This window comes from Patagioenas fasciata, chromosome Z (genome assembly GCF_037038585.1).
Source record: "Patagioenas fasciata isolate bPatFas1 chromosome Z, bPatFas1.hap1, whole genome shotgun sequence".
NCBI classification, from domain to species: Eukaryota; Metazoa; Chordata; class Aves; order Columbiformes; family Columbidae; genus Patagioenas; species Patagioenas fasciata.
Genome location: NC_092560.1, coordinates 83,552,453 through 83,577,878, shown reverse-complemented (window position 1 = coordinate 83,577,878; position 25,426 = coordinate 83,552,453). Strand labels below are relative to the sequence as shown.

Genomic DNA, 25,426 nt, shown 5'->3' with positions numbered 1-25,426 from the left:
TTAAAGGTCTTTTCCAACCAAAACAATTCTATAATTCTATTATTTTATTGAAGACGGGCATGCAGGACAGCGAACCCCAGGAATACCCTACCCACATGGCATGTTTTGTCCCCCCATTTTATGGCTGGTGTCACGTTTAGTGGAGTGCAATTGTTTTAGAAACTGATTTGCTTGTAGCAGCCGTGACTCTAGAGTCTTGGCTTCTGCTTCCATAGGATAACTGACTTACCGAGTGACCTAAAGCAGCTTCTCCGTCTGCATTTGTTATACGAAAAAGGAGCTACTCATCTGTGGGACATCGTGTGGGATGGGGACCCCTGGGGACATCTCCTGCCCAGCAAAACCTGACATTAGAGATGGGGACCATTGGGGACTTCTCCTGCCCAGTAAAGCCTGACATTAGAGATGGGGATCATGGCAGATTTCTCTGGCCCAGCAACGGGGACCCCTGAGGACTTCTGCGTAGCAAAGCCAGGTTTTAGGGATGGGGACCCTTTGGGATTTCTCCTGCCCAGTAAAGCCTGACATTAGTGATGGGGACCCCATGCGACGACTTCTACCTAGCAAAGCCTGGTATTAGCAATGGGGATCCTTGTGGACTTCTCCAGCCCTGAAAGGTCTAACATTAGCTATGGGGACCCTTGGGGACATCTCCTGCCCTGCAAAGCCTGACATTAGTGATGGGGACCTGTGGAGACTTCTCTGGCCCTGCAAAGCCTGGCATTAGCAATGGGGACCATTGGGGACATCTAGTTACCTGCAAAGCCTGACATTAGTGTCGGGTGACCCTTGAGGACTTCTCCAGCCCTGCAAAGCCTGACATTAGTGTTAGGGACCTGTGGGGATTTCTCTGGCCCTGCAAAGCCTGGCGTTAGCAATGGGGACCATTAGGGACATCTACTGACCTGCAAAGCCTGACATTAGTGTCGGGTGACCCTTGAGGACTTCTCCAGCCCTGCAAAGCCTGACATTAGAGATGGTGACCCTTGGGAACATCTCCTGCCCAGCAAAGCCCAACATTAGTGATGGGGACCCTTGGGGACATCTCCTGCCCTGCAAAGACTGGTGTTAGTGATGGAGACCTCTGGGGACTTCTCCTGCCCAGCAAAGCCTGACATTAGTGATGGGGACCTGTGGGGACTTCTCTGGCCCTGCAAAGGCTGGTGTTAGCAATGGGGAGCCCTTGGGGACTTCTCCTGCCCAGCAAAGCCTGACATTAGAGACGGGGACCCTTGGGGATGTCTACTGACCTGCAAAGCCTGACATTAACAATGGGGACCCTTGGGGACTTCTCCTGCCCAACAAAGCCTTGCGTTGGCAATGGGGACCCCTGGGGACTTCTCTGGCCCAGCAAAGCCTGGCTTTAGGAAGCCTGGTTGGACTTCCCAGCTCCCTGCAGACTGCAGCAGGGCTGCACCGGCCCCGCAGCCTCTTGGTGGCTCAGTTTCCCCATCCTCGGCAGGTTCTCGCTGGCAGAATTCGAATGGGGGGACCTGCGGAGCACCCCGGGTGCCAGGAATTACTACCGCTAGTAGTACTCGCAACAAGAATAGTCGGAGCGCTACGTGCTCGTCATTCCTGCTTCCCATTTTGTGAGAATCGGAGTATACTTACCCTCTATGAAAATAGTTCCCTTTGGCGACAGGTGCTGTAAAAGTGCGAAGTATTCTTAGCGTTATTGCTTTTTTGTGCCGTGCCCTCTTTTAATGCTCAGAATCACGTATTTTTTAAAAAAATATATATTTTTATGGCTGGAAAGGGTTTCATACTTCAATATCAACAGCGGGCTAGTTTCTCCGGCACACCCAGGCTCTGGGGGCGCCCCCATGGCACCAAAGGGGGGTCAGCCATAGCACACACCCCCCCCCCCCCAGCTCCCGGGGGGTGCAGCACCCCTGGGTGTAGCGCGGGAGGGGGTAGGATGGGAGAACCCACAACCTTTCAGCAACCCGAGCCGCCGCTTGCGCAAGGCGGTTGGAGATAAATATATAATATATATATATATTTTTTTTCCCGGAGCGACACGGTGTCTAGACACCCACGTGACGGGGCCGGGGCCGGGCCGGGCCGGGGCCGCGCTGCTGCGCACTGAGAGCGGCGGGCGGGGGGGGGCAAAGAACGGGGGAGGGATGCGGGGGGGACGGCGGGCGCGGCCAAGCGCGTAAGCACCGCGCTCGCTACCGGCCCCGCCGCCGGGGCTCCCCCGCAGGAAGGGAAAGACGGGAGGCGCTGGTGCGGGGAGGCGCCTTTGCAGAGAGCGGAGGGAACGGAGGAAGGAACATAAAGGGCGAGGAAAAGGGAAAGAAAAAAAAAAAAAGGAGGAGGAGGGGAAGGAAGGAGGAGAGAGGAGGAAAAAAATAAATAAATAAAAAAGGAGCGAGGTAGACGCGCCGGCAGCACGGAGAGAGGGTCGCCGCGGGCAGCCCCCGCACCCATGTAAGCGCGGAGAGGCGGCGGTGACAGCGGAGCGGCGCGGAGGGGCGGGCAGTCCGGGTTCTCCCCCCACCCCGCGGGCAGCACGCTGCTGGGGAAGGAGGGGACACAGCCCCGCTTTTAATTTTTTTTTTTTTTTTTGGTTTTCTTTCTTCCTTCTCGCAGCAGCCGGATCAGGACTCCGTGTGTGCGTGTGAATTAAAACCTCGGAGAAGAAGGAGGGAAAAAAAAGCCAGCAAACTAGACCTCAAACCCCGCATCAGGACGACCTGGGCTTTAAAAAGGGATACAACACTCTGGATGCGCTTGTTCTTCTCTTTTGTGACAGATGCTTAAACCGATTCCGACGTCCAGATCTTAGGGTTGGTGTTTGATTTTTTTTTTTTTAAATTTCTCTGTTTTCTTTTTTTAATAGACATCATTTTGGCTCGCTTTTTTCTTTTTATCTTTTGATCCTGCCCTGCGTCGCATCAATCCCGTCTCTCCCCCCCGCAGCCCACCCCCCTCCCCCCCTCCCCAGCACTGGCGGGTTGATGGGAGCTGCTGCCCGGGGGAGGCCGAGGATCCCCCGCGGCTCCAGCCGCGCTCCGCAGCCGCGCAGGGCGGCGCGGCGCCGGCCACCTCCACCCGCCTCCCCCAGCGCGATGCGCCTCGCACCATACCCAGCCTTTTGATTTTTTTTTCTTTTTTGGGCAAAACCACAGCGAGCAGCGGCTCCCCCCTCTCCGTCCCTCCGTCCCCCCCCCCTTTTTTTTTCCCTCCCCCTTTTTTTTTTTTATTTAATATTTTGTTCTTGTTTGTTCTTTCTCGCAGCGGGCAGAGGCGCGGGCCGGCGCAGCCCCCCGCGGGAGGCGGCGGGACCCGCGGCCCCCAGCGCGGAGACTGGCGCATGCCACAGCCCGCCTCGGCCCCGCCGCCGCCTTCCCCCCGCCGCCCGCCGCCTGCCGCTGCCCGCCGCCTCGTCCCGGCTCCCGGCCCCTTCATGCGCGGCGGACGACATGCCCGTTTTGTAGCCGGGGGCCCCTCCTCTCGTCCCGCATGTTCAGGACCAAACGCTCGGTGCTCGTTCGGCGGCTCTGGAGGAACCGTGCGCCCGGCGGCGAGGAGGAGGAGGAGGCGGCGGCGGGGGAGCCCGGCGGCGGGGCGGCGGCGGCCGAGGCCCGGGCTCATGTTTGCGGCGGGGGGCGCGGGTGTTGCCCGGGCAAAGCGAACCGCGGTAGCCGGGCGTCCGCGGGCGCGGAGGCGGAACTGAAGGCGCTGACCCACGCCGTGTTGAAGCGGTTGAAGGAGCGGCAGCTGGAAGGCTTGTTGCACGCCGTGGAGTCCCGCGGTGGGGCGCGGACCCCCTGCCTGCTGCTGCCCGCCAAGGCCGACTCCCGCTTGGGCCAGCACTGGTACCCGCTGCCGGTGCTGCTCTGCAAGGTGTTCCGCTGGCCTGACCTCCGGCACTGCTCCGAAGTGAAGCGCTTATGTTGCTGTGAATCCTACGGCAAGGCTCACCCCGAGCTCGTCTGCTGCAACCCGCACCACCTCAGCCGGCTCTGCGAGCTAGGTAGGGCGGCTGGGACGGAGGGGATGGGGGTACGGGGGATGAGGGTGCGGGGGATGGGGCTGCGTGCGATGGGGGTGCGGGGGACGGGATGCCGGGGCTGGGGGTGCAGGGAATGAGGACGCAGGAGGTAGGGATGCAGCGGCGGGGGTTGCAGTGCTTGGGGATGCCACTCCGCTCCATGCCCGCTCAACTTCGTAATTTTTTTCCCGGAGGGGCAAAGAAAAAAACCCCAATAAACAGCCAAGAAAAGTTCTTAATTCTAGTGTTTTCCGAATTTTTTTTTTATTTAGGGGAGGGGGTCAGGCCGCCCGCCCCCCTTCCCCCGCCCGGGGGCTCCGGCGCTGCCTCCCCGCCGTCCCCAGCCGTGCCGGGGGATTAGGGGCCGCCTGGCGCTGCCGGCCCCGGCGCTGCCGCGGCTCCGGCGAGCCAAGGAGGCCCCGATCAGACAGCCCGAGCGGCAGATAGCAGGGAGACTGGCGCCAGACGGCCCCTTTTGTTTATCTGACAGCTAAATATCAAGGCAATCACCGCCTCGCTGCCCTGCCTCCAACCCCCAGAGCTAAGACAAACAGTTTTGCTAAAAGAATGCCACTGTTATCATAAGTTCCTATCTTTTTTCTTTTTTTTTTTCTTTTTTTTTTTTTCTTTCTCATGGCTCTGCCTTTATTTTCTCTGTGCTTTTCTAATTCCAGAGTCTCCCCCTCCACCCTACTCCAGATATCCAATGGATTTTCTCAAACCAACTGGTAAGTGGACTTTTTCAGTGGAGAATGCAGATTTAAGGAAAAAAAAAAAAAGGTAAAACAGCCTCTTTTCTCAGGGGAAGCTCTCCTGCCTTTGTCATGCTGTGATGCATTTCGCTTTTGGGCTGCTTGCGTGCTTCTGTGCCTTCTGATACCTCTGGAACAATTAACATATGATTTATCTCAGGCATTCTCCGCACAGAGTATTATTTTAAAACTCTGGTAGGAGGGATTGCAATGCAGCACAGGCCTCTGCTGCTCAAATCCAGGAAAAAAAACACGGGCTCTGGTTGTAAATGGCACAGCACCCCTGCCCTTGGGTGAATTCGTGGGGATTTAGGTTGGGATGCAGCAGAGCTCTGGCCAGCATCTCCCTGATGGTTGGGCATCCCAACGGGACTTGACAAATGGGGCTGGTCTAACTCTTTCTGTCTCTTAAAGTGAGCCTACAATCCCGCCTTGTCAGGTTGAAAAATTTAGGGAAGGGGATTGAAAATTTGTTTTTCTTCCTTTTTTTTTTTTGTTAAGTACCGTTCTGCATGCCTGTTGCTTGTAATTGAATGTCAGGGTGCCAGAGGAGAAGCCCATTTGAGGCTGGCACCGGCTCTTTTGCGGTTGTCTGCATAAACTCCCGGTTGGCAGCGAGCTGGCCGGCGGGGAGATAAATTGGGCTGGAGGAAGGAGGCGAGGTGGGGAGAATCGGAAGCGGGGGGGAGCTCGGGGACCAGCAGCTCCTGGCTCCCCGAGGGTCAGCGGATCTGGAGCGCTGGCTGGAGGACGCTGGTCACTGTGTCGTGTCCCTTGGTCACAGCGGGCAAGGGGGGACATGGTGCTACAGGGAGGTAAACATAAATGTTTTTCTGAAGACTAATATCAAAAGAGTAGTTTCTGTAAAATCGTTGCTTTTCGCTTTCTCAGGACTAGGAGAAACCCCAAACTTGAGGTCGCTTTGGACGCATGGGGTCCCATCCCGCCCGATACTCCCTCAGAGGCTGGACTGTTGTTTTTCCCCGCTAAGAAACACTAATAGGTCTTTTTTTTTATGCCTTGTGGAAATAAGCAAAGCTGTTTAACAAACAAAGCAGGAAATATTTTGCCTCAACATTGAAAAACAGGAGATAAAGGCTCATGAATGGAAGAGAAACATGGGGAGGAGGTTCAGCATCCCCAGCACGTGCTGGGAAGCAGAAGGGCTGTTCTATCATAGATTTTGAGGGTTTGCTGCGTCGCAAAGTAAATTGGATTTGGGTGAGATTGGGATCATTTTGACCGCATCCCTGCAGTGCTCCCTAAAAGTTTATATTTGTGTTTTTTGCCTTTGCTTCCACCCAGTGATGCTCCTGGCATGTGATGCAAAGGGGGTCGGAGCTGCAGGAGAAAAGGGTTAATGCTTGCCTTTGGTTTCCTGTAAGGATGTTAGGATAAATCTATTAGCAGGGTTTAAACATCCAATCTGCCTCTGCCAGGACCTCATTTTCAGTTAGCCGAGTGATGTATTTATTCATTAGCAAGTGTTGACATAAGGTAGCAAAATGTGTGTAAACAGAAAAGCCGCAGAACATGAATGTGCCATTTCGAAAGGAAAAGTTATTCCTATCGGCCAATAGGAAGTGATTAACGCTGACCATCGGAAACGCAGAAACAACTGGGTTACTCACCAAAAAGTCCTGCTTTTTAAAAGAAAAACCCATTTGGCAGCGTAGCGCTGGCTAACGGGGCCGCGGCAGGCACCAGCGGAGCCTGGAAGTCTGTTGTTGCAGGTGGGTTTTGCAAGCTCAGGGTTTCTCAGCATTTCCTCTGCGGAGACACCGAGGATTTTCCATCCCGGCGCTGGTGCCATCTCCTGCAGCGTTCGCCCAGCCCGGTGTTGAGGGTTGGCCGCCATGGATGGAAGAGGGACGATAGGTGATGGTGGGAAGGTGTGAAGCGTTTTGCACATGGCTGTTCTTCTTCTCTGACACCTTGCATGGGAATGGTCCCTCCATTTAGACTTGGGCAACTGCATCTGCCAATGGGGCTGGGAACGTGCGTCCAGCAGTAAACTTCTGCTTTTCCACCAAGCGTGATAGTGGTCATAGAAATACTGAAGCATTTAGTGCAGTGTTTTGTAAGTGCTTCATAGGGATGGACAGACAGGAGTACCTGGACTAGCGTGGGGTCTGGCAGTGGTCACCAGTGCCCATGGTCATAGAATGGTTTGGGTTGAAGGGACCTTCCCAGCTCCCCCAGTGCCACCCCTGCCATGACAGGGACATCTTCAGCAGCTCAGGTTGCTCAGAGCCCCGTCCAGCCTGGCCTGGGATGTCTCCAGGGATGGTTCATCCACCACCTCTCTGGGCAACCTGGGCCAGGCTCTCACCGCCCTCAGGGACAACAATTTCTTCCTCATGTCCAGCCTGAATCTCCCCTGTTTCAATTTAAGACCGTTATGATGTGGTTTACATTTTTTTGGAGGTGATGGAGGTTGGGACAGGCTGTGTCACTGGTTGGAGGAACGCAGGGATGGACATGGAGCTGGGGATTTGCTGCAGACTGTCACACACCACATCAGATTGTGTGTTGATAGAACAAATCTGGTATTTGTGCACTTACCATAGAATGGGAAGATCTGCCATCGATAGCAGGGTTTCCTGCAGGAAGGCTGTGGGTCCAGGCTGGCTTGCTCATTCATCAAGGAGAGGACTTTCCTCTTTAGATGGGACATTTGTGAGGATGGGTGACGGTGGCTTTGATGGGACCGGGCTCATCCTGCTGTCCTGGAGCCGTGTGGGTGCTCAGCGTCCCCGGTGTCCCTGCAGGAGCTGCTGCTTGTGGCTGTGTTGGAAGTGAGATGGACAGTGGTGTCCCCAAATAATCCAAGCAGATATTTTGACCCATCATTAAGTGGGGCAAGGTGCTGCAAGTGATTGTATCCATTGTGCTTCTGGGTGGCTGGTGTCACAGGATGGTTTGGGCTGAAGGGACCTTCCGAGTTCATACAGTTTCCCCCCCTGCCATGGTCAGGAACATCTCCACCAGCTCAGGTTGCTCAGAGCCCCGTCCGGCCTGGCCTGGGATGTCTCCAGGGATGGTTCAGCCACCACCTCTATGGGAACCTGGGACAGGAGTATGAAGAGTGCAGGAAACCCACTGAGATGTTGCTGCAGAGATAAATGGCCTCGTGTGGCTTCAACTTTCAGGGGAATTGGAAGTTTGGCAGCTTCCAGGAATTTATTTGGTACCTTGCAAGGCTGGACTGTAACTGTAATAACTGTATGTCTCTGCAATGGTTTTATGGTGTTATAAGGCAGTTTTGGGAGGGGACACACATGCAGTAGGCTTGGGTAGACCTCTGGTCCTACAGCCTCTTAACCCAAGTACTCTCTACTAGTGAGAGATCTCTGGGCGATGGGAAGGGTGTGAGAATGAAACCAGTGTAGGGCAGAGAACCCAGGAAGGTCCCACTTTTGCATCTATCCCATACCTGACCATCATGCTTGGTCTAGAGTCGAGGTGCATCGGCTCTGTCCTCTGAAGACATGTCGGAAGGTAATTAATTGATGAAGGGAACTGGCTGTTGGATGATGGGACCTGGGAATGGAGCTGATGGTTTTGAATGGCTTTTCTTTGGTGGACAGTGTGGGTCAGGGAGCGGTCCAGGTGTTCAGGGAGGCTCCAGATCTCCTTGTTCTCAGCCTCAGTGCAGAAATGCCAAATGGATTCGGAGTCAAACCGGAGCAGCGTTGCTCTAAGGCCCATTGCTAGGGTGATGCATTTTAAGTCGGGATGGGATTTTCTCCCACTGATGTGCCGGCAGAGGACCTGGTCATGGATGATCCCAACATGGAAAGGGCAAATTACATCCTTGTTTCCACGGGCTTGTCAGGGAGTGGATGGAGCCCAGCACAGGGCAGGGTGGTCCAGCTTGCATTCAAAAAGCATCTATAGCCCAAGCCATCTCAGGGAAAGGGCACGAGGAATCTCCTGTCTGGGTTAGAAAGGGTTAAAAAAAGGTGAAAAAGCGTATTTCTTTAAAGCTTAGAAAGCATTTAGAGAGTGTATCGTATACAGTATTTCACAAGTAAGTCCATTTCCTGTCTCCCCTATTGTTTTTGGTTTGATTAAGTATATCCTGTTAAACCATATATTCCTGTTAGGGCTTCTACTTTACTCTGATAAAATGAGGCTATGCAGCCAGGAATTTCTTTTTCACTGCGATTTCAGGGGATGAAATCTGGGAAAATTACTTTATCAGTAGGGAGAAAATTACCTCTGCTCTCCTGGTGGTGGCCCTTGCTTTGGGATACAGCATGGCGTCATTAGGGAGCCCAAATTTGGTGAAACCCAAAGTCCCCGAGAACCTGCTGAGGACCAGAAGGTTTGGTGAACTTCATGGGTCTTCTCAGGCGTGGAGTGCCCTTGGCCTTTTTTCCCCCAATGGTAGTGACCAAAAAGCTGGAGTTTGCCTGTAGGACCAGGGGATGGGTGATGGCTCCTGGCTGTTGTCACCTGGAGGAGTAAGCTTGGGGTGGGACACTCCAAACCTTGAGCTGGAACATCTCCACACGTCATGAGAACCCTCTAACGGGGCAGCCCATGCTACCCTGCCCTTGCCCTTTGGTGGTGGATGGAGGAGTAGATCCAGTGGCCAGCCTGTCCCTGGGGTCTAAAATCTGCTGGCAGCTGGTGGTGACAAAAATTCAGCGGGGGAACACAAGCGTAGACCGTTTGCCGCAAAAGGGTGGCGATGAGACACTTCCCTTTCGGTTCCCATTTCGGTGACTTACAGGTGTTGACTAAATCGGGTGCACACAGCCACGATTTAAGCATTTTTGGGAGCTCGCTTACATCAGAACGGCGAGAACCTTGATCTCGTTGCTCGGTGACTTGGCCAGAGAGGTGACAGCCAGTCTGTAATTTTTGCTGGTCTATAATCAGCCTTGGCTGGTGATGAAGCACAATGTGCAGCCTTGATCGAGGCGGCGAGTTAGGGCGGATGCTTCTTGATGAGCTACCGTCTCTGCGCGGACAATTAGTAATCGCTTCCTGCTAAACCCTTTGGAATGTGTGTTCCGCTCACGGCAAAGCTGGGAGCCTGCGAAGAGTTGCCTATATGCTGATTTTCTTCTCTTTCTTCTCTCCAGCAGATTGTCCAGACTCTGTGCCTTCCTCCACTGAAACAGGGGGAACTAATTGTCTAGCCCCTGGGGGGCTTTCAGGTAAGACCTTTCTCGTTGCCCTTGGTTTTGGGCGCGGGTTGTGTCGATGGAGGGTCCCGATGGATGGCCTGGTGATGCTGGGGAGTTTTGGGGATGCGAGTGGTTGAGAGTCGTGCTCGAAGGGGGAATTAGGTTTTGTTTCGGTAGCAGCCGCGTACCTCTCTTGCAGAGGATGTGTTGAAATCGCCGGTGAGGTTCTCCATCCCCAAAAGCCTGTATTTCCTTTAAATTCCAGCTTTACGCTCCATTAGTTTTGGGAGCGAGGCAGGAAGAGGCGTGTTGGGGAAGGTGCTGTTGGCCACCCCTTTGTTTGGATACATGGGTTATTGGAGCAGGTGCGGTCGTGCTTCGTAGGAGCGTTCAGCGTCAAGTTCTCCTTGACTTGGTGGTGGTGGTGGTGGTGGATCTCTTGTCTCTGTGACGAGAGCCTTTGCTCCTGGTAGGGTAACCAACATCCCACATCTCATGTGTGAGGCCTGTGGCGCCCAGGGATGAAAGGTAACCCTGTTTTTTGCAGAAGACGTTGCTGAGGCAGTTGGTCTTGATGATCCTTATGGGCCCCTTCCAACTTGAAATAGATACTCTGTGACTTCCCTTGTTTGCTGTCTCCTTCAGCCTCCAGGTGCCGTTATGGGGCGGGGGTTCAGAGGGTGGTCTCGCCACCCCTTTTGGGTTTTTCATAGAATCATAGAGCGGTTTGGTTTAAAAGAGACCTTTAAAGGTCATCTAGTCCAACTCCCAACGCCTTTTCCAAGGTGTGATGTCTCCAACACCTTGTCTCCTACCGCCGACCAGCCAACTCTGTGGCTGGGCTCTGTCTCTACCGGGATTAAGGTGTCTGAAACCATGTACCTGCATGTACTCACCGATGTTTGAAGGTGCTTTCCTTTGTGGGGATGTCTCCTTGATTTATGATTTATTCATCGCCCTGAAACTGGAATTTCAGAAATAGGTCGGCGCGCGCGTGCGTCTGCCCCAGCGTCTCTCCAGGAATTGTGTTTGGTGTGGATGTCTTTAAGTGAGCCTTGTTTGTTTTTCTTTGGGTGTAATATACACCCTGTCTGTTATTTGAGAGGGGAGCATATTGTTTGTTCAAAGGCCCTAATGAGAATTAATCAAACGAAAGGGGGAGAGGGAAGAGAGAAACTTGTCGCTGCCTTTTTGAATGCAGAAGACTTTTGGGTTTGTGCTTTTTTTTTTTTTGCTATAGCTTTAGGGAAGAAAATAAAACAGACTGTAAAGCAGAAAAAAAAAAAGACAAGAAGCAAAACAACACAATAAGGATGTTGTTAGATCTTTTTTTTTTTCTTTTTCTCCTTCTGAAATGCACCCGTTGTGGAGGGGAGGAGAGAGTTCAGTTCCACAGGATACCACATGAAATAAGCAGAGGAAGTACTCGCTTTTTAAAAGGGGGCTTTTCTGTAAGGTTTCAGCCTATTGATAACATCTTGTCTGGCTGCTGCGCTCCCGAAGGGAAGGGAAGGGAAGGGAGGGCGGGAGGTGGGGGCTCGAACTGCAGGAAATAACACGGCTGGTTCCCGGTGCCTCCCGAAAGGCTGTGGGAAGGGGAGTCCCAGCTCCCCATAGAGCCTCCTCCCCCAAAAAAACCCATGTTCCCCCTTGAAAATTCAATTTTTTTTCCCCGATTTTAATATATTTGTATTATTTCATGAGATAGTTTGGTTTATTTTTGGGTCGTCATTACCAAAGGTTCCCCCCCTCCCAAGCCTGGAAACAGAACCTTTTTACAATCATTAACCACTCTTTTTTTTTTTTCTTTCCTCCCCAAATGTAATTGTAGCCATTTAGTTTAATGAGGAGCTGATAGGAGAGTTGACTCATGAAGGGGATACGGTTAGCTACCCAAGCCCTGAAACAAAGCCGAATGCCTCCACATGAAAGAGCATTTGTTTTGAATTTGCTCTGATTTACTGGCATCTCCCTTCCGCGCAGAAGTGCAGCCCTGAAAATTCCCAACTGGAGAGACCCAGTCGAGAAAGGAAAATAAACGCACTTTGCAGCACTCCAAAGCTTTCTGCTTCTTTTTTCCCACCCCCTTTGCGTATTTTAGTTAGCAGAAGAGCGTATTGGAAGGTGGTTTTAATGAGTTATTGGTAGGGTACGTTGGGGAGAGCTTTGGCTTGGCCTTACCTAAGTTTGGGAAGATGAGGATGGGCGATGCTGGGTGGAGATTCCAGCATCACCTGCAGCCCAGGCTGGATTTGCTGCTCCTTGATGAAAGGGTGGCTTTAACAAAAGCAAAAAACCCACCCTAATTTGGGTAGATTTGGAAATGGAGGCTGAGGAAAAAGACATCATGGATGGTGGTGGTGGGTTCCTGTAGCACCATGGGCTTTGGCCACCGGTGGATGCTGGTGTAGTGGTGGTCAAAGCCAGTAGACCCGCGCTAATGCCTGGAAGCTGGAAGGGCAGGAGTTAGCACAGCAGATCACTCTCGACACTGAGAATTTGGGAACGGGGCCAGCCTGGGGTTTCACAGCCATTCTGGCAGGAAAACTGCATGGGGGGGTTGAGAAGATGAAGGTTTCTGTACCCTTTCCTGGCTCAAGAATGAAATATTGGGTAGTCCTTGACGCCGTACTGCTGTCCTCATCGCTCCCCAGCTGATGCACGTCTCGCTCCCCCCGAGGTGTTGGCTCTCGGTTCCATATTCTTGCCTTTATTTATTTTCTTGTATCTTTATTTTTATCGGTGGTCACTCCGCGGGCAGGTCAGGCCTCCTCTCTCACGGCGATGGTTGTGCTCGGGTATTACCAGTCCAGATCCTTTGTGTCCTCAATGTGGTTGAAGAAGAAAGCAAAAATATCCCATTGGAAATAAAAATAATTTCCGTAAATAGGAGACAGAGGGTGGTTTTTCCTGTATTTTGAGCTGACTCGTTCCCAGCAGATGTGTTCGGTTATGACTCTTCCTTCAAACAAGCAAAGCCATGCTTGGGGAGCCCGGAGGTGGCTTGTGGTCCGGTGACATCTGATGGATATGACTGTGTTCTGTGGGTAGGAGTGAGCTGATGGTGCTTAATGGTGTTGGTGCTGGGTCTCCATGGGATGTTCTCCACCCAGCCCTGGGCATCTCTCTCTTGATATGGGGCTGGTGGCTCTTGGCTGATGTAGAAGGTTGTGGTGCCCATGATGGGTGAGAAGGTGACTCTTCTGCAGTACAGGTGAACTGTGGTGGACCTTCTGCCAAAGTGAAGCTCTCCAAGAAGCCCAGAGCTGGCCATCACAGAGAGAAGGGGAGATGAGCTGGCTTGTGTCCTCACCACCTCTGCTGCTTCTTTATTTTTTCATAAAATGCCAATCCTGGGAGTTTCCCCAGATTTCAGCCCAGTCCTGTTGATTTGCTGTGTCTTTGGAACCACCCCAGGGCCTCCTGGAGCAAGTGAATGTTGAGTGATGGTGCTTGTTGGGCGCTGGACCAAGGTTTGAAGCTGGGAGACCCACAAGGTTCTTTGGGAGCAGATGCAGCCTCAGTTTCCCCCTCCCAGCCCCTCTGTACCAAAAAGATGGGAAGAGACCTCTAGAAGCTGGAGGAGCATCAGTGTCACTCCCTGCCCTGGCGGTGGGACCGTGTCTGGTTTAAGGGACCTCTTGGCCGAGTGACAATTCATTCTGAAATCGCGGGGAGGCCGGGAATGTTTCACTATGTGTCTGATCCCCGCTGGTATCTGCTCGCCGGGGAAGCAGCACCTTGTCCAAATCCGGAGCTATTGGCCCCCGAAGCGGCTCCCCCCATGTAAACAGGATCCCGCATGGTTTCTCCAGCAAAGTCCTCTCTGTGTTTTCCCATTCCCCCCCCCGGCTCTTTCCACCTCCCTCTCGTACAGAGTTTATAACCTCCTGTGAAATGCCTTTATTTACAAATTGGCATCCTATTATAATCTGAAATTGAGACATCTTCCTGTGGAACTGGGATTGTATATTTGTCCCAGGGATAAACAATTGCTTGGGATTTTTTTTTTTTAAAGTCGCTTATTCTTGCTTTATTTTTGAGCATATGTCCTTTTAATATATATATATATATATTTAATCTACCTTGAGCACCGCATGGCCTCGCACCCCTTCCTTACCAACCCCTCTGCAGGCGCCACCACCCGCCCCCTCCAACCCCCCCTTTTGCAGAAAAGCGCTGTCCCCTCCTGGAAAGGACAAGGTTATCAGGGGTTAACGCCAAGATGACAGCACTGGAGCCTCTGGAGCAGAGCAGGCTGCCTGCCAGACTAGGAGCCTCCCGGCTCGGCTCGCACATCATCTGACCGTGGCCGGCGGGGAGGAGGGAGCCGGCGCTTGGCACCGACCCCGGGACTCTTGGCTTGGCCACCCGCTCTGGCTCCTTTGGCCCCGTGGGGTTGGTTTTTTATTTATTTATTTTTTTTATATATATATTTTTTAAGGGGGATCTCAACCTATGGGCATCCCCGCCCCGTCCTCCTCAGGGATAAACCCCCATGCTGCCGGGGCATCCCCCTCCCCATCTCCTGGCTTTTAGCTTATTAAAATACCCCTCAAATAAGACCTGTTTAATCATTATTGTTAAGTGATCTAGAGCCTTTGAAAGTTACTCTTCTACAATGAGTTTTTAAAAAATGATGGCAGAGGTGCTCCCCCCATTAAATGTTGCAATAATCCAGGTACAGCTCCCTTAAATTCATTTTTTCTGGATGCCGCCGGATTTTCCCAACCAAACGGTGCCTTGAGAGCAACTGGTAATAAAGTGCAGAAGACGACTCAATCACCAGCAAGCCCTTCATGGTGGAGGACCATGATGGGTATCACATGGGTTTTATCCCGCTTTTTAGGGCAGGATGAGGACAAAAAGGTGGATTTTGGAAGTTTGGCGCCAATTCGAGCCACACTCCGCTGGCCAAAAAGATGTCCCGACGAGCGCTGGCAACTTGATCGTTGGGGACATTTAAAACTCGCTGGGACACAAACACTCGTAGCAGAGCAGCCGGGGGCTGGCAGGGGTGCTGGTCGCATCGTTTCCATCCCGCCGTCGTGCCAGCGGGTATCGCTTACGCCAGGGGAACCAGCAGCGTTAACCAGTAACATCAACCACACGCCTTTCCCCGACGCTGGCCTGGGGGGTTGCCCATTTCCAGCGCCAACGCCGTAAACCTCCGTGCTGGCTTAAAACGGGGGGTACACCCCATTTTGGGGTGCGCGGGGGGAAAATATAGAGTGTGTGGATGCTTCTGTGGCCCTAAGCGGGTGTTTTATCGGGGTGGTGGGGTGGGTGGCCGGGGGTGCCGTCCCCACCGCCATCCCCAGCCGGCTTGAATGACCCAGGCCGTGGCCTGGCCGCCTGCCGACTGTCACAAAGGAGCTTCCTTTCCAGTTTATTTTCAGCGCCGAGATATTATTAAGCACTCAGCCACGGTCTCTTCTTGTAACCACCCCGGCTATTTTTTTTTTTTTCCTTTTGCCTAAATCGCTTTGTTTTCCCCCGCGAGGCCGCCGGTTTGGCTCCGGTGCCGCCGGGGGTACCGGCCGCGTCACGGATGCTGTTGAGGAATGGGAGGGCACGAGGAGCCCGGTCCTGTGCGGGGATGGAGACGGCGAGGGGAAGGAGCTCGGTGTCTCCAGGATTTCCGCCCGGTGGCTTCGGATTAGCCCCTTTTTTATTATTTATTTTTTAATGTATTAATTAATTTATTTCTTTTTAATCGTCTTTTGATAGAAGCATCATCTTGGGTGTTGCCGACTGCCTATTCTTTCGCAGCTTATTTTATTTTAGTTCAGTTATTTATGTTATGGGTTTTTTCCTTTTCCTCTCCTCTCCTCCCTCCTCCTTCCTCTCTCCTCCTCCTCCTCCTTCTCCTTCTCCTCCTCCTTCTCCTTCTCCTTCTCCTTCTCCTTCTCCTTCTCCTTCTCCTTCTCCTTCTCCTTCTCCTTCTCCTTCTCCTTCTCCTTCTCCTTCTCCTTCTCCTTCTCCTTCTCCTTCTCCTTCTCCTTCTCCTTCTCCTCCTCCTCCTCCTCCTCCTCCTCCTCCTCCTCCTCCTCCTTCTCCTCCTTCTCCTCCTTCTCCTCCTTCTCCTCCTTCCCCTTCCCCTTCCCCTTCCCCTTCCCCTTCCCCTTCCCCTTCCCCTTCCCCTTCTCCTTCTCCTTCTCCTTCTTCTTTCTTTTCTCCTTCTCCTTCTCCTTCTTTCTTTTCTCCTTCTCCTTTTCTCCTTCTCCTTCTCCTCCTCCTCCTCCTCCTCCTCCTCCTTCTCCTTCTTTTCTCTCCTCTCTTCTCTCTCCTCTTATTTTCTTTATTTTATTTTACTTTTCTAATGCAAGAAAGGAGCTTTTCTGGGCAAGCATTGCAGGGATTTTCCATCCCCGTCCAGGGAAGGGTGGGGGCTCGCATCCCCCATGCACGGACCCGCTGTAGGAGCCACCCTTGGGGGGTGTCTTGGCCGATGGGCTTGAGCCTTCGGGGCCAAAAAGCTTTTACTGGAGGGTTTTGTGCTGTTGGGGGTTGCTCACAGACAGCCCTTTTCTCCCCTTTTTAATTTTCCTCTTTTTTTTCTTTTTCCCCTGTTTTCTTTTCCCCTCCCCTCTCTCGGGTAGCCATTTAAATACGTGATGATAACTTTCACCCTGTTAATTAACAGGAAACATTGGGACAAGACAGGAAATTACATCAGTCTTTTTATGAGGAAAGAGCCAAGAGAAAAAAAAAACCTACAAGAAAACATAGTTATTAGTGAAAGGAAAGAAAGTGCCGGGGGAGGAGGAGAAAGAAAAGGAGAAAAAAGGAGGAAAAACCCCATCCCTTGGGCCCCGCTTTTCCAAGGGGGGCTGCTCCAGTGCTTTTATTTTTACTGTGTCGAAAAATATTTGACTAGCAGGGTCACCTTTGCTTGAGTGCGACGCTTGAGCTTCCCGAGGAATCTTTGTTTTTCATGCCTTTTCTCAGCTTCCTTCCCCAAACTGTGAGGCCTAGGAAGCTCTTGGCTGGGAGACTAATTTTGGTTTGGCTGCTCAGCCCTTCAAATTGGTCCCCACCCAGTGTCATTATCTTGGTTTTAACTTGCAAGGGGAAAAGAAAGGAGAGAAAAAAAAAGAAACACCCTGTAAGAGCTGGCTCAGCCCTTCTCTACCCTTTTAACCTCGCTGCGTGAAAAACCTCCTGGCTTCGGCTCCCTGCTTGGGTTGTGCCGGCAACGCCGAAGCACCAGGGGAGGTTGCAGGAGGTTCTGGTGATGGTCGTGGTGATGCTCCTCCATGTGCAGTGGTGGGCACCTGGCTCTGTGGCCCTTCCTCTTCCTCCTTTGAGGATGAAGATGGCAGGTGGGGTGGTTGTGGGAGGTCTTGGTGATGCTCTTCCCTTTATAATGGCGGGTACTTGTGTCTGTGGTCCTTCCTCATCCTCCGTTGAGGATGAAGATGGCAGGTGGGGTGGTTGCGGGAGGTCTTGGTGATGCTCTTCCCTTTATAATGGCGGGTACTTGTCTGTGTCGCCCTTCCTCTTCCTCTGTTGAGGCTGAAGATGCCTGGTGGGGTGGTTGCAGGAGGTCTTGGTGATGCTCTGCCCTTTATAATGGTGGGTGCCTGGCTTTGTGGTCCTTCTTCATCATCTGTTGAGGCTGAAGATGCCTGGTGGGGTGGTTGCAGAAGGTTTTGGTGGTTTTCCAGCCTGTGTAATGGTGGGCACCTGGCTGTGTCGTCCTTCCTCTTCCTCTGTTGAGGATGAAGTTTGCAGTTGGGGTGGTTGCGGGAGGTCTTGGTGATGCTCTGCCCTTTATAATGGTGGGTGCCTGGCTTTGTGGTCCTTCTTCACCATCTGTTGAGGCTGAAGATGCCTGGTGGGGTGGTTGCAGGAGGTTTTGGTGGTTCTCCAACCTGTGTAATGCTGGGTACGTGGCTGTGTGGTCCTTCCTCATCCTCCGTTGAGGATGAAGATGGCAGGTGGGGTGGTTGCGGGAGGTCTTGGTGATGCTTTTCCATTTATAATAGCGGGTGCCTGGCTTTGTGGTCCTTCTTCATTGTCCGTTGAGGATGAAGGTGCCATGTGGGGTGGTTGCAGGAGGTCTTGGTGGTTTTCCAGCCTGTGTAATGGTGGGTACCTGGCTGTGTGGTCCTTCCTCTTCCTCTGTTGAGGATGAAGGTGGCAGGTGGGGTGGTTGCGGGAGGTCTTGGTGATGCTCTGCCCTTTATAATGGTGGGTGCCTGGCTTTGTGGTCCTTCTTCATTGTCTGTTGAGGATGAAGATGCCTGGTGGCGTGGTTGCAGGAGGTTTTGGTGGTTCTACAGCCTGTGTAATGGTGGGTACCTGGTTCTGTGATCCTTCCTGAGGTCTTGGTGGTTCTCCAGCCTGTGTAATGCTGGGTATGTGGCTCTGTGGTCCTTCCTCATCCTCTGTTGAGGATGAAGATGCCTGGTGGGGTGATTCTACGTGGCTCCATGATCCTTCATCATCTATTGAGGATGAAGATGCCTGGTGGGGTGGCTTGCAGGAGGTCTTGTTGATGCTTCTCCCTGTGTAATGATGGACACCTTGCTCTGTGGTCCTTCCTTATCCTCCCGTGTGGATGAAGTAACATGCCTGGTGGGATGGTTACAGGAAGTCCTGGTGATGCTCCTCCATGTGCAATGGTGGGCACCTGGCTCTGTGGCCCTTCCTCTTCCTCCTTTGAGGATGAAGATGGCAGGTGGGGTGGTTGTGGGAGGTCTTGGTGATGCTCTTCCCTTTATAATGGCGGGTACTTGTGTCTGTGGTCCTTCCTCATCCTCCGTTGAGGATGAAGATGCCTGGTGGGTTGATTGCAGGACGTCCTGTTGATGCTCCCCCATGTACAACAGTGGGAGCCCGTCTCTGTGGTCCTTCCTCATCCTCGCTCAGGGATGAAGTAAGATGCCTGGTGTGCTGCTGGGTTTTGATGAAGCGCCTTTGGGCTGAAGTCCTGGCTCCCGTGGGCTTTCCCAACTTTTCCCAGCAGGTGGTGAAGCAGATTTCTCCATTAAAGAAATAACTCAGAACTGCTCGGCCTTCAGAGCATTGCTGCAAATATGTACCTACGTGTGTCTGCAAAAAGAGAGGCTACGGATTGTTTTTTATATATATATATTTAGGTTGTATATATATAGGTTATGTTTATATATAGGTTGCATATATATTGAATTATGTATTGTGTATGTAGGTTGAAGGCATTCAACATAGTCATTATATATTCGTTATATTTGATCTATTTGATATAATGAATATATAATGAATGTTGAGTGTATTCGACCTATATATATAGGTTAATAAAAACCCCACATACATATAGGTTGAATAGATTTTGTTTGTAGAGCTACCAGTGCTGTATCAAAAAGAGCTGGCTCAGCATCGGAGAAACTCGGGTGTTGGGAAGGTGGGGAAGTTTCAAACATCCTTCGCTTTTACAAATTGGTGCTGTGTTTGGTGATTTCAGTGATGGGAACTGATGGGTTGAATTTATAGATGCTAAAAATTGCTGGGCACCACCACCGAGGAGGAGCTCCCACCGTGGTGGGTGATGCAAAATAGCACCAGAGGGGCTGTGTGGCTGATTGCATGTTGGGGGGTGCCAGGTGAGGTTTTGAGTGGAAAAGCAGGGAAAAGAGCAAAAAAGTCCTCCCACATGGGACAGCTGCCGATGACCCCATGGCTGCGCTCCGGCGGCACCTTCCAGGGCAGAACGGATGGAGTAAATAACTCCATAAAATCATCTTTCGAGCAGGAATCAAATAGCAGCAGTTTTATTTGGAAAAGGAGTCGGGAGCCTGAAGTTACATCACTGCGTTTGAACTGATGAATTCATTTTCTTTGGAAGCCGAGCTGAGACTTTTTAGCTCATTATAAGGAACAAACCCATAAATCTTCATGCACCGAGGCCCGTAGTTTTCCTGTTCTTTGCCACAGCCGAGCATGGAAAATATATCTTGGGCGTCAAGAGCACGAAGCCTTGACACACCTGAGATGTTGCACCAAGGTTATTTTCTAGAGTATGGTACTGGGTGCTGAGCCCCACGTCCCCTCGGTGGTACCCAAATGTGAGTTCTGCCCCATGGGGAGGGTGTCGTTGGGTCTTGGTGATGCCCCAATGTGGATTTTACGCCATGGCACGGTGCTGCTGGGTGGCGGTGATGCCACCCTGACTGTGGCCCTGTCTACCGAAAGTGGGGTGGGATGAGCACAACGAGCTGCTTTTTTAAAAATGTTTTTTAATTAATTTATTTTTCCTTTTAATCCGGGTGCTGCCGATCTGCCCCGTTTTATAGCCCGGGGCGAACCTCTGCCAGCCTCCGTCTGTGAAAGTGGGGTGCCAGCTCCGCCAGAGCGCCGGGAGGGTTAATTACTTAATGAACGTAATATTCTCTATAATTGCGAAGCGTTATTAATCCAGAGCAAAGCGAGAGGTGAGGAGGGGAGGGGCGTCTGCATGGCCGGGCTTGTGAACTCCATCCGGACGCCGTCCGTCTGTCCGCCCCTCGCTTGCCCCCATTACCCGGGGAAGGGCTGACGCTGCCTGTCCGTCGGTCTGTCCGTCCCTGGGCGGTGACCCTGCCTTGTACGTGAGCGCTTTTCGCCGCCTGCTCTTAGGAATAGGCGTGATTAGATTATGAAGGCAGACAGAAGTAATGATTAACTTTTTCAGTCTGCATGCTGTCTCCAGTCTGGCGCTGGGTGGTTTTTTTTCCCCCTAAGTAGGCCCTGGCCCCGCGTCGACAGGGTATTAGGTTGTAAAGAAAGCCAGGAGGAATGAAGGCAAGGGAGGGAGGGGAAAGAGAGGCGGGGGGAGCCTTTTCCATCGGATCCGGGGCTGGAATTTATTGGCAGGAATGCAGTAAATGCTCCAAATGCCAGCCCAGCTAAACAGTTTTCATAATTGTTACGGAGCGGGGCACGATGGGCGTGAAAAGGACTTTTGTTCCAGCCCTGCTTTTTCCATGGGTTTACATCCCTGCGAGGGATGCTGCTCTGGGAAAGGGAGCTGGGGGATCGCCTCTTTTTTTTTAATGGGGGTGGGAAACACACATTTACGTCTGTTTTCGGTCATTGGGGAGAATTGCGGGGCGGTGTGCTGCGAGGAGAGGCTTTTCTTTCTTTTTGCATTATTGCAATGAGAGCGGCGGCGATGCCGCGTGTGTGCGTGGAATGCAGTTTGGGGCGGGGTGGGGGGGGAGGAAGAAATCCCGACACACATCTGGGTGTTAGGTATCCGTTTGGAAATCCTAGACTGCTCTGCCTCACTTTTTATTAAGGTCTTTACAAGGTTTTTAACATGTTGTCAGCGGAGAGCTGCGGCTTTCCTGGGGGCATCGCTGGGTACCAGGTGACCCCCTCTGTGTCCTTGCAATGGGGGAGGTTTGCTTTAAATTGCAAAAGCGTTTTAAGGTCTTCATCCTCTAAAACCGAGCTCAGCGGCTGTGTTGAGAGGGGCTGTGACCCTGGGGATGGCGTGGCCCGGTGGCCTCTGGTGGCTTCAGCGTCTGTGCCCCGGTGGCTTATCCCTGGGCTAGGAGGGTGATGGGCAAGGGTGCTGTCGCGGGAGCCTCCAGCACAACCCAAGCCGGGAGAGATATTTTGGCAAGCTCGTCCTCAGGTCTGATTTGCATGGTTGTTAAGTCAGGAACCTTTTGTGTGCTGGTTTCTCCTTCTCAGAAGGTTTCTGGTGGAGAGCTGGGTTGGGTATGGGTGGAGAAAGAGGTGTGCCTTGGTCGTTGCGGAGGATGAAGCGTGGACGTGTTTGCTCACCTCCGGGAGCTGGGGCTGGTACCGACCCCGAGTCACTTGGTGGTCTCATGGCAGCGTATTGGGAACTCTGGCTTGGGGATCTTGTGTTTTCCAGAGGAGCCTCTTGGCTGATTGTAATAAAAATGCGATTATTTTGGATTGCTATCAAGGCAGGGGAGGAGACTGGAGGGCACACGGGGCTGTGGAGCATCCTGCAACACCTCAAACAGGTCCTTCCAGGATATGGAATCATAGAATCGTGGAATGGTTTGGATTGAGGGGACCTGCCCAGCTCCCGCAGTGCCACCCCTGCCATGACAGGGACATCTTCACCAGCTCAGGTTGCTCAGACCCTGTCCAGCCTGGCCTGGGATGTCTCCAGGGATGGTTCAGCCACCACCTCTCTGCCCAACCTGGGCCAGGCTCTCACCACCCTCAGGGACAACAATTTCTTCCTCATGTCCAGCCCAAATCTCCCTCCTTTAGTTTAAAACCATCACCCCTTGTCCTGTCACAACAGGCCCTGCTCAAAAGTCTGTCCCCATCTTTCTCGCAGGCCCCTTTGAAGCACTGAAAGGCCACACAGGAGAACAGCAGTGGGAACGTAGGAGCAAAAATAAGATTTCTGGGGGTTTTCCACATGGATCTGCATGTCCTCCTGCCTGTCTGGGTGGCCGGGGGGGTCTTAAAATCCCCATGGGTGCTGGCAGCACACTCTGGAAGGGTCTCCCCTCTGGAATCATCTCTGCGTCCCACCCTGTGTTGGGTTGGAGCTTGGGGAAGGGATTCCTGTCCTACCGCTTTTTTGAAACAAGGGAAAAAGTTTTCCCACACCTTTGAGGGGTGCAGCGGGAGAGGCAGATAAAGAAGCTTCTTTAAATTAAAACTTCAAAAAATAATTAGACCGACTGTATACTAAACAACAGCAAAGAGGCCCCATTTACTGTAAATATTATGAATGGATTTGGCTGGCTTCTTCGCATCCCCACCCTTCCTCTAAGGCTTTTTCTCTTGAGCTGAGTCGAAATTCGGCCTTCAGACAGCACGGTACTCTATAATTTGCATGGCTGATGAGGCCCGAAGCCTGGTACGGAGGAAACTGGAGTCAGCTGGCTCCTCTCTAACCGCTGCAGACAGGCAGACAGGCATTTTTGGTGTGCGCCTGCATATTTTTCCTTTCCTTCCCCCTCGTAGCTGCAGCTTTGCTTGGCTTTTAAAGAAAATGGGCACAAAAAAAAGGGTTCTTCTCTTCGCGAGTCGTTTTTAGCCGTGGTAATTGATTAATCACCGTAATTAGACGGTAGCAGTGACTAATAGGATGTTTATGAATCAAATTTCGGGTTTGGTGGACTCTGTGAACTCAGCAGTTTCACTTTGGTTCTTTCTTTGCCGTCTTTTGATGCAGGGGACATGGGGGAGCTGGGCTTCCTTCATACCTATATGTTGACCACCCTATATTTTTCAAGGTTGGACATGTCTCCTGGGCCTGCCTTGGTGTTTGCCATACTGGTGCCTGCTCTTGAGGCTTTTTAGGTCTGTAACAACATAATTGCAGGGACCCTTTCCTGGTTTTTCTTGCTTTTGTGTCTCGTCCCTGAATTAACCCTCAGTGATCAGGCCTGGGTTCCATGTTGGGGGAAGGTTGACTCAAGGTGCCACCACATTGGGCTGGGAACCTCAGGGGATTTCCTCAGGGATCAATCATCTCTACGCATCGCCCACCCAACCTCCTGTTTGTCCTATTTCACAAGAGGGTTTCCCAGCCCTGGTGAAGGTCATGGAAGTCCTTGGTTGGGTCATTGGGCGTGAGCAGAACACTCCCAGGCTCATAGGTCGCCACTATCATGAGTCCGAACTGAAGCCGTAGTTACAAACATTGGGAAGCCCCAGACTCCTTCCCCTGATGACTTCTGCCAAGTGTTATCTTCTGTGCCCCCATCAGATTCACAAGGTTTCAAACCTCTTGGCGACGTCTTGGCTTCTCGTTACCAGCCCTTAGAACTGAAATCTTGGGGGGAGAACTCAGATGGAGATTTATTTTCATGCAGGGTTGACTTACATTGCTAGGAGCAAGGAGCCATTTAAGCGATTGGGTGGGCAACTTGTTAATAAATTAAAGAAATAATCTTAAGGCTCGTTAGCCTGCATGACTGCTGTATATGTTGAGAAATAAGAGCTGCCTAATTAGGCATAGACACAAATTTATGGTCTAGCCTGTCAATCCGCGGATTAAGGGCTCCATAAGTACCTACTGACACGATGGGCTGTAATGGCTCCTAAAGAGATGTGATGGTCTATCGTGTCAATAATCCACAGATTAAGGGCTCCCTAAGTATGTGTTGACGTGACCGACTGTCCCAGCTCTTTGGAGGCTCTTGTGTTGGCGCGGTGGAGGGACCCCAGGGGCCACCTTGGGTGGTGGCATCCCTGCAGTAGGTCAGGGCTTATTTTCTCTGCAAACAACAGGATCTTTAACACATGACCATCCTCTGAATTAGCCTTTCAGAAATCATCCCAGCCATCAAAAGCAGGGGTGGGTGAGGAAACTGACGCTGTCCAGCCCTCGTGTGCGAGTAGATATAAAAGGTTTGGGGCAAACATTGCCATGCGTGGTGTCTACAGCCTGCCCACAGACTCCGTTAAGGGCACAAAGACCCTTTTCTGCAGCAGGATATATCCTTTAATTGGGATTTTTTAAAATTATTATTATTTTTACTTAGCTTTTGCAAACCATACCTGGAAATTTGGCTTCGAAGGATTTTTCTTGTTTTTTTGTTTGTTTGTTTGTTCCCCCGCCCAAGTAGCCTGTAAATTATCTGAGAGACTAGAAAGGAAGTATAATTTCCCTTTTTGGTGCCTGTTTTTCTTTGCTTTGATGAGCTGTGTGGCTGCACGTCATGCTCGGTGTTCTCCTCACCTATTTGGGGGTGTCTTTTTCCCGAGGTCGTGCAAAAACAGCACTGGCCGGTTAACACGAGGGGCAAAATCGCATCTGGAGTGCCCTGAGGACCCTCCAGAAGAGCATGCAAAAACCCATAAAAACCTCCGGGGTTTGTGTCTCCATCTCTTCCATCTCTATGGGCAGGAGAAGATGGGGGGCTTGGCTCTACCCCGGGCTCGCAAGTGCCGCTTAAGGTCAACCAGGAGAGATTACCGGGCGCGAGACGAGCTGAGCTTGGTCTCAGCCTTGGCCCGGCCAGACGACACGTTGTGGTGACACCAGGCCAGCCAGTTTTTTGTTTAAGCACAGATGCCCTCCACCTGTGCTGGCGGATAAAGGAGGAAGGACCATGAGTTCATCTGCTCATCGGTGGTGCCCACATCGCTTGTTTTCTAGCAGAAAGCTGAGCAGGGATCTCACCATCCTTCTGGGTCTCCTTGCTGCTCCTGGTCCTTCTAGGAAAGGTCCGTAAGACCGATCTCCTTTTGATGCTATGATTTCTTGGTGGACATCTACACAAATTTCTCTCTTGCCTTTACCCATTTGTGTTGGGTTATCGGTTTTGTGTGCAACGTGTCTACCTCCACAAGGGGCCTGGATGAAAGTACCACAAAACCTGAGCAACCTGATCTGGGTGAAGATGTCCCTGCTCATGGCAGGGAGGTTGGACTAGGTGGCTTTTAAAGGTCTCTTCCAACCTAAACCGTTCTGTGAAAATGAGGAGACCGCTGTTAGCAGTTCAGGGTGGACGATGCCATGGTGAATATTGCATCAAGGTTGATGTTTGGTGGGAAACCCAGCCCCAGCGATCAATGAGGAATGAGGAAGAACCCAGCCCCAGGGATCAATTGTCAAC

At 52.0% G+C, this 25,426-nt stretch overlaps 1 protein-coding gene across 3 annotated transcripts in view; it reads left to right on the top strand.

The window, feature by feature from the left end:
* The first annotated feature begins 2,133 nt into the window (after positions 1–2,133).
* LOC136115479 (mothers against decapentaplegic homolog 7) overlaps positions 2,134–25,426 on the top strand; it is a 29,522-nt gene continuing 6,229 nt past the window's right edge. The window contains exons 1-5 of one of the 3 annotated variants that reach the window (XM_065861622.2): positions 2,134–2,436; positions 2,599–2,795; positions 3,247–3,985; positions 4,678–4,731; positions 9,855–9,926. In XM_065861622.2, the coding sequence (XP_065717694.1) occupies positions 3,472–3,985; positions 4,678–4,731; positions 9,855–9,926 (640 nt within the window). In that variant the 5' untranslated portion in view covers positions 2,134–2,436; positions 2,599–2,795; positions 3,247–3,471. Of the gene's footprint in view, positions 2,437–2,598; positions 2,796–3,246; positions 3,986–4,677; positions 4,732–9,851; positions 9,927–25,426 lie in introns of all 3 variants that reach the window. The other 2 variants (XM_071801908.1, XM_065861621.2) reach the window with 2 other exon arrangements.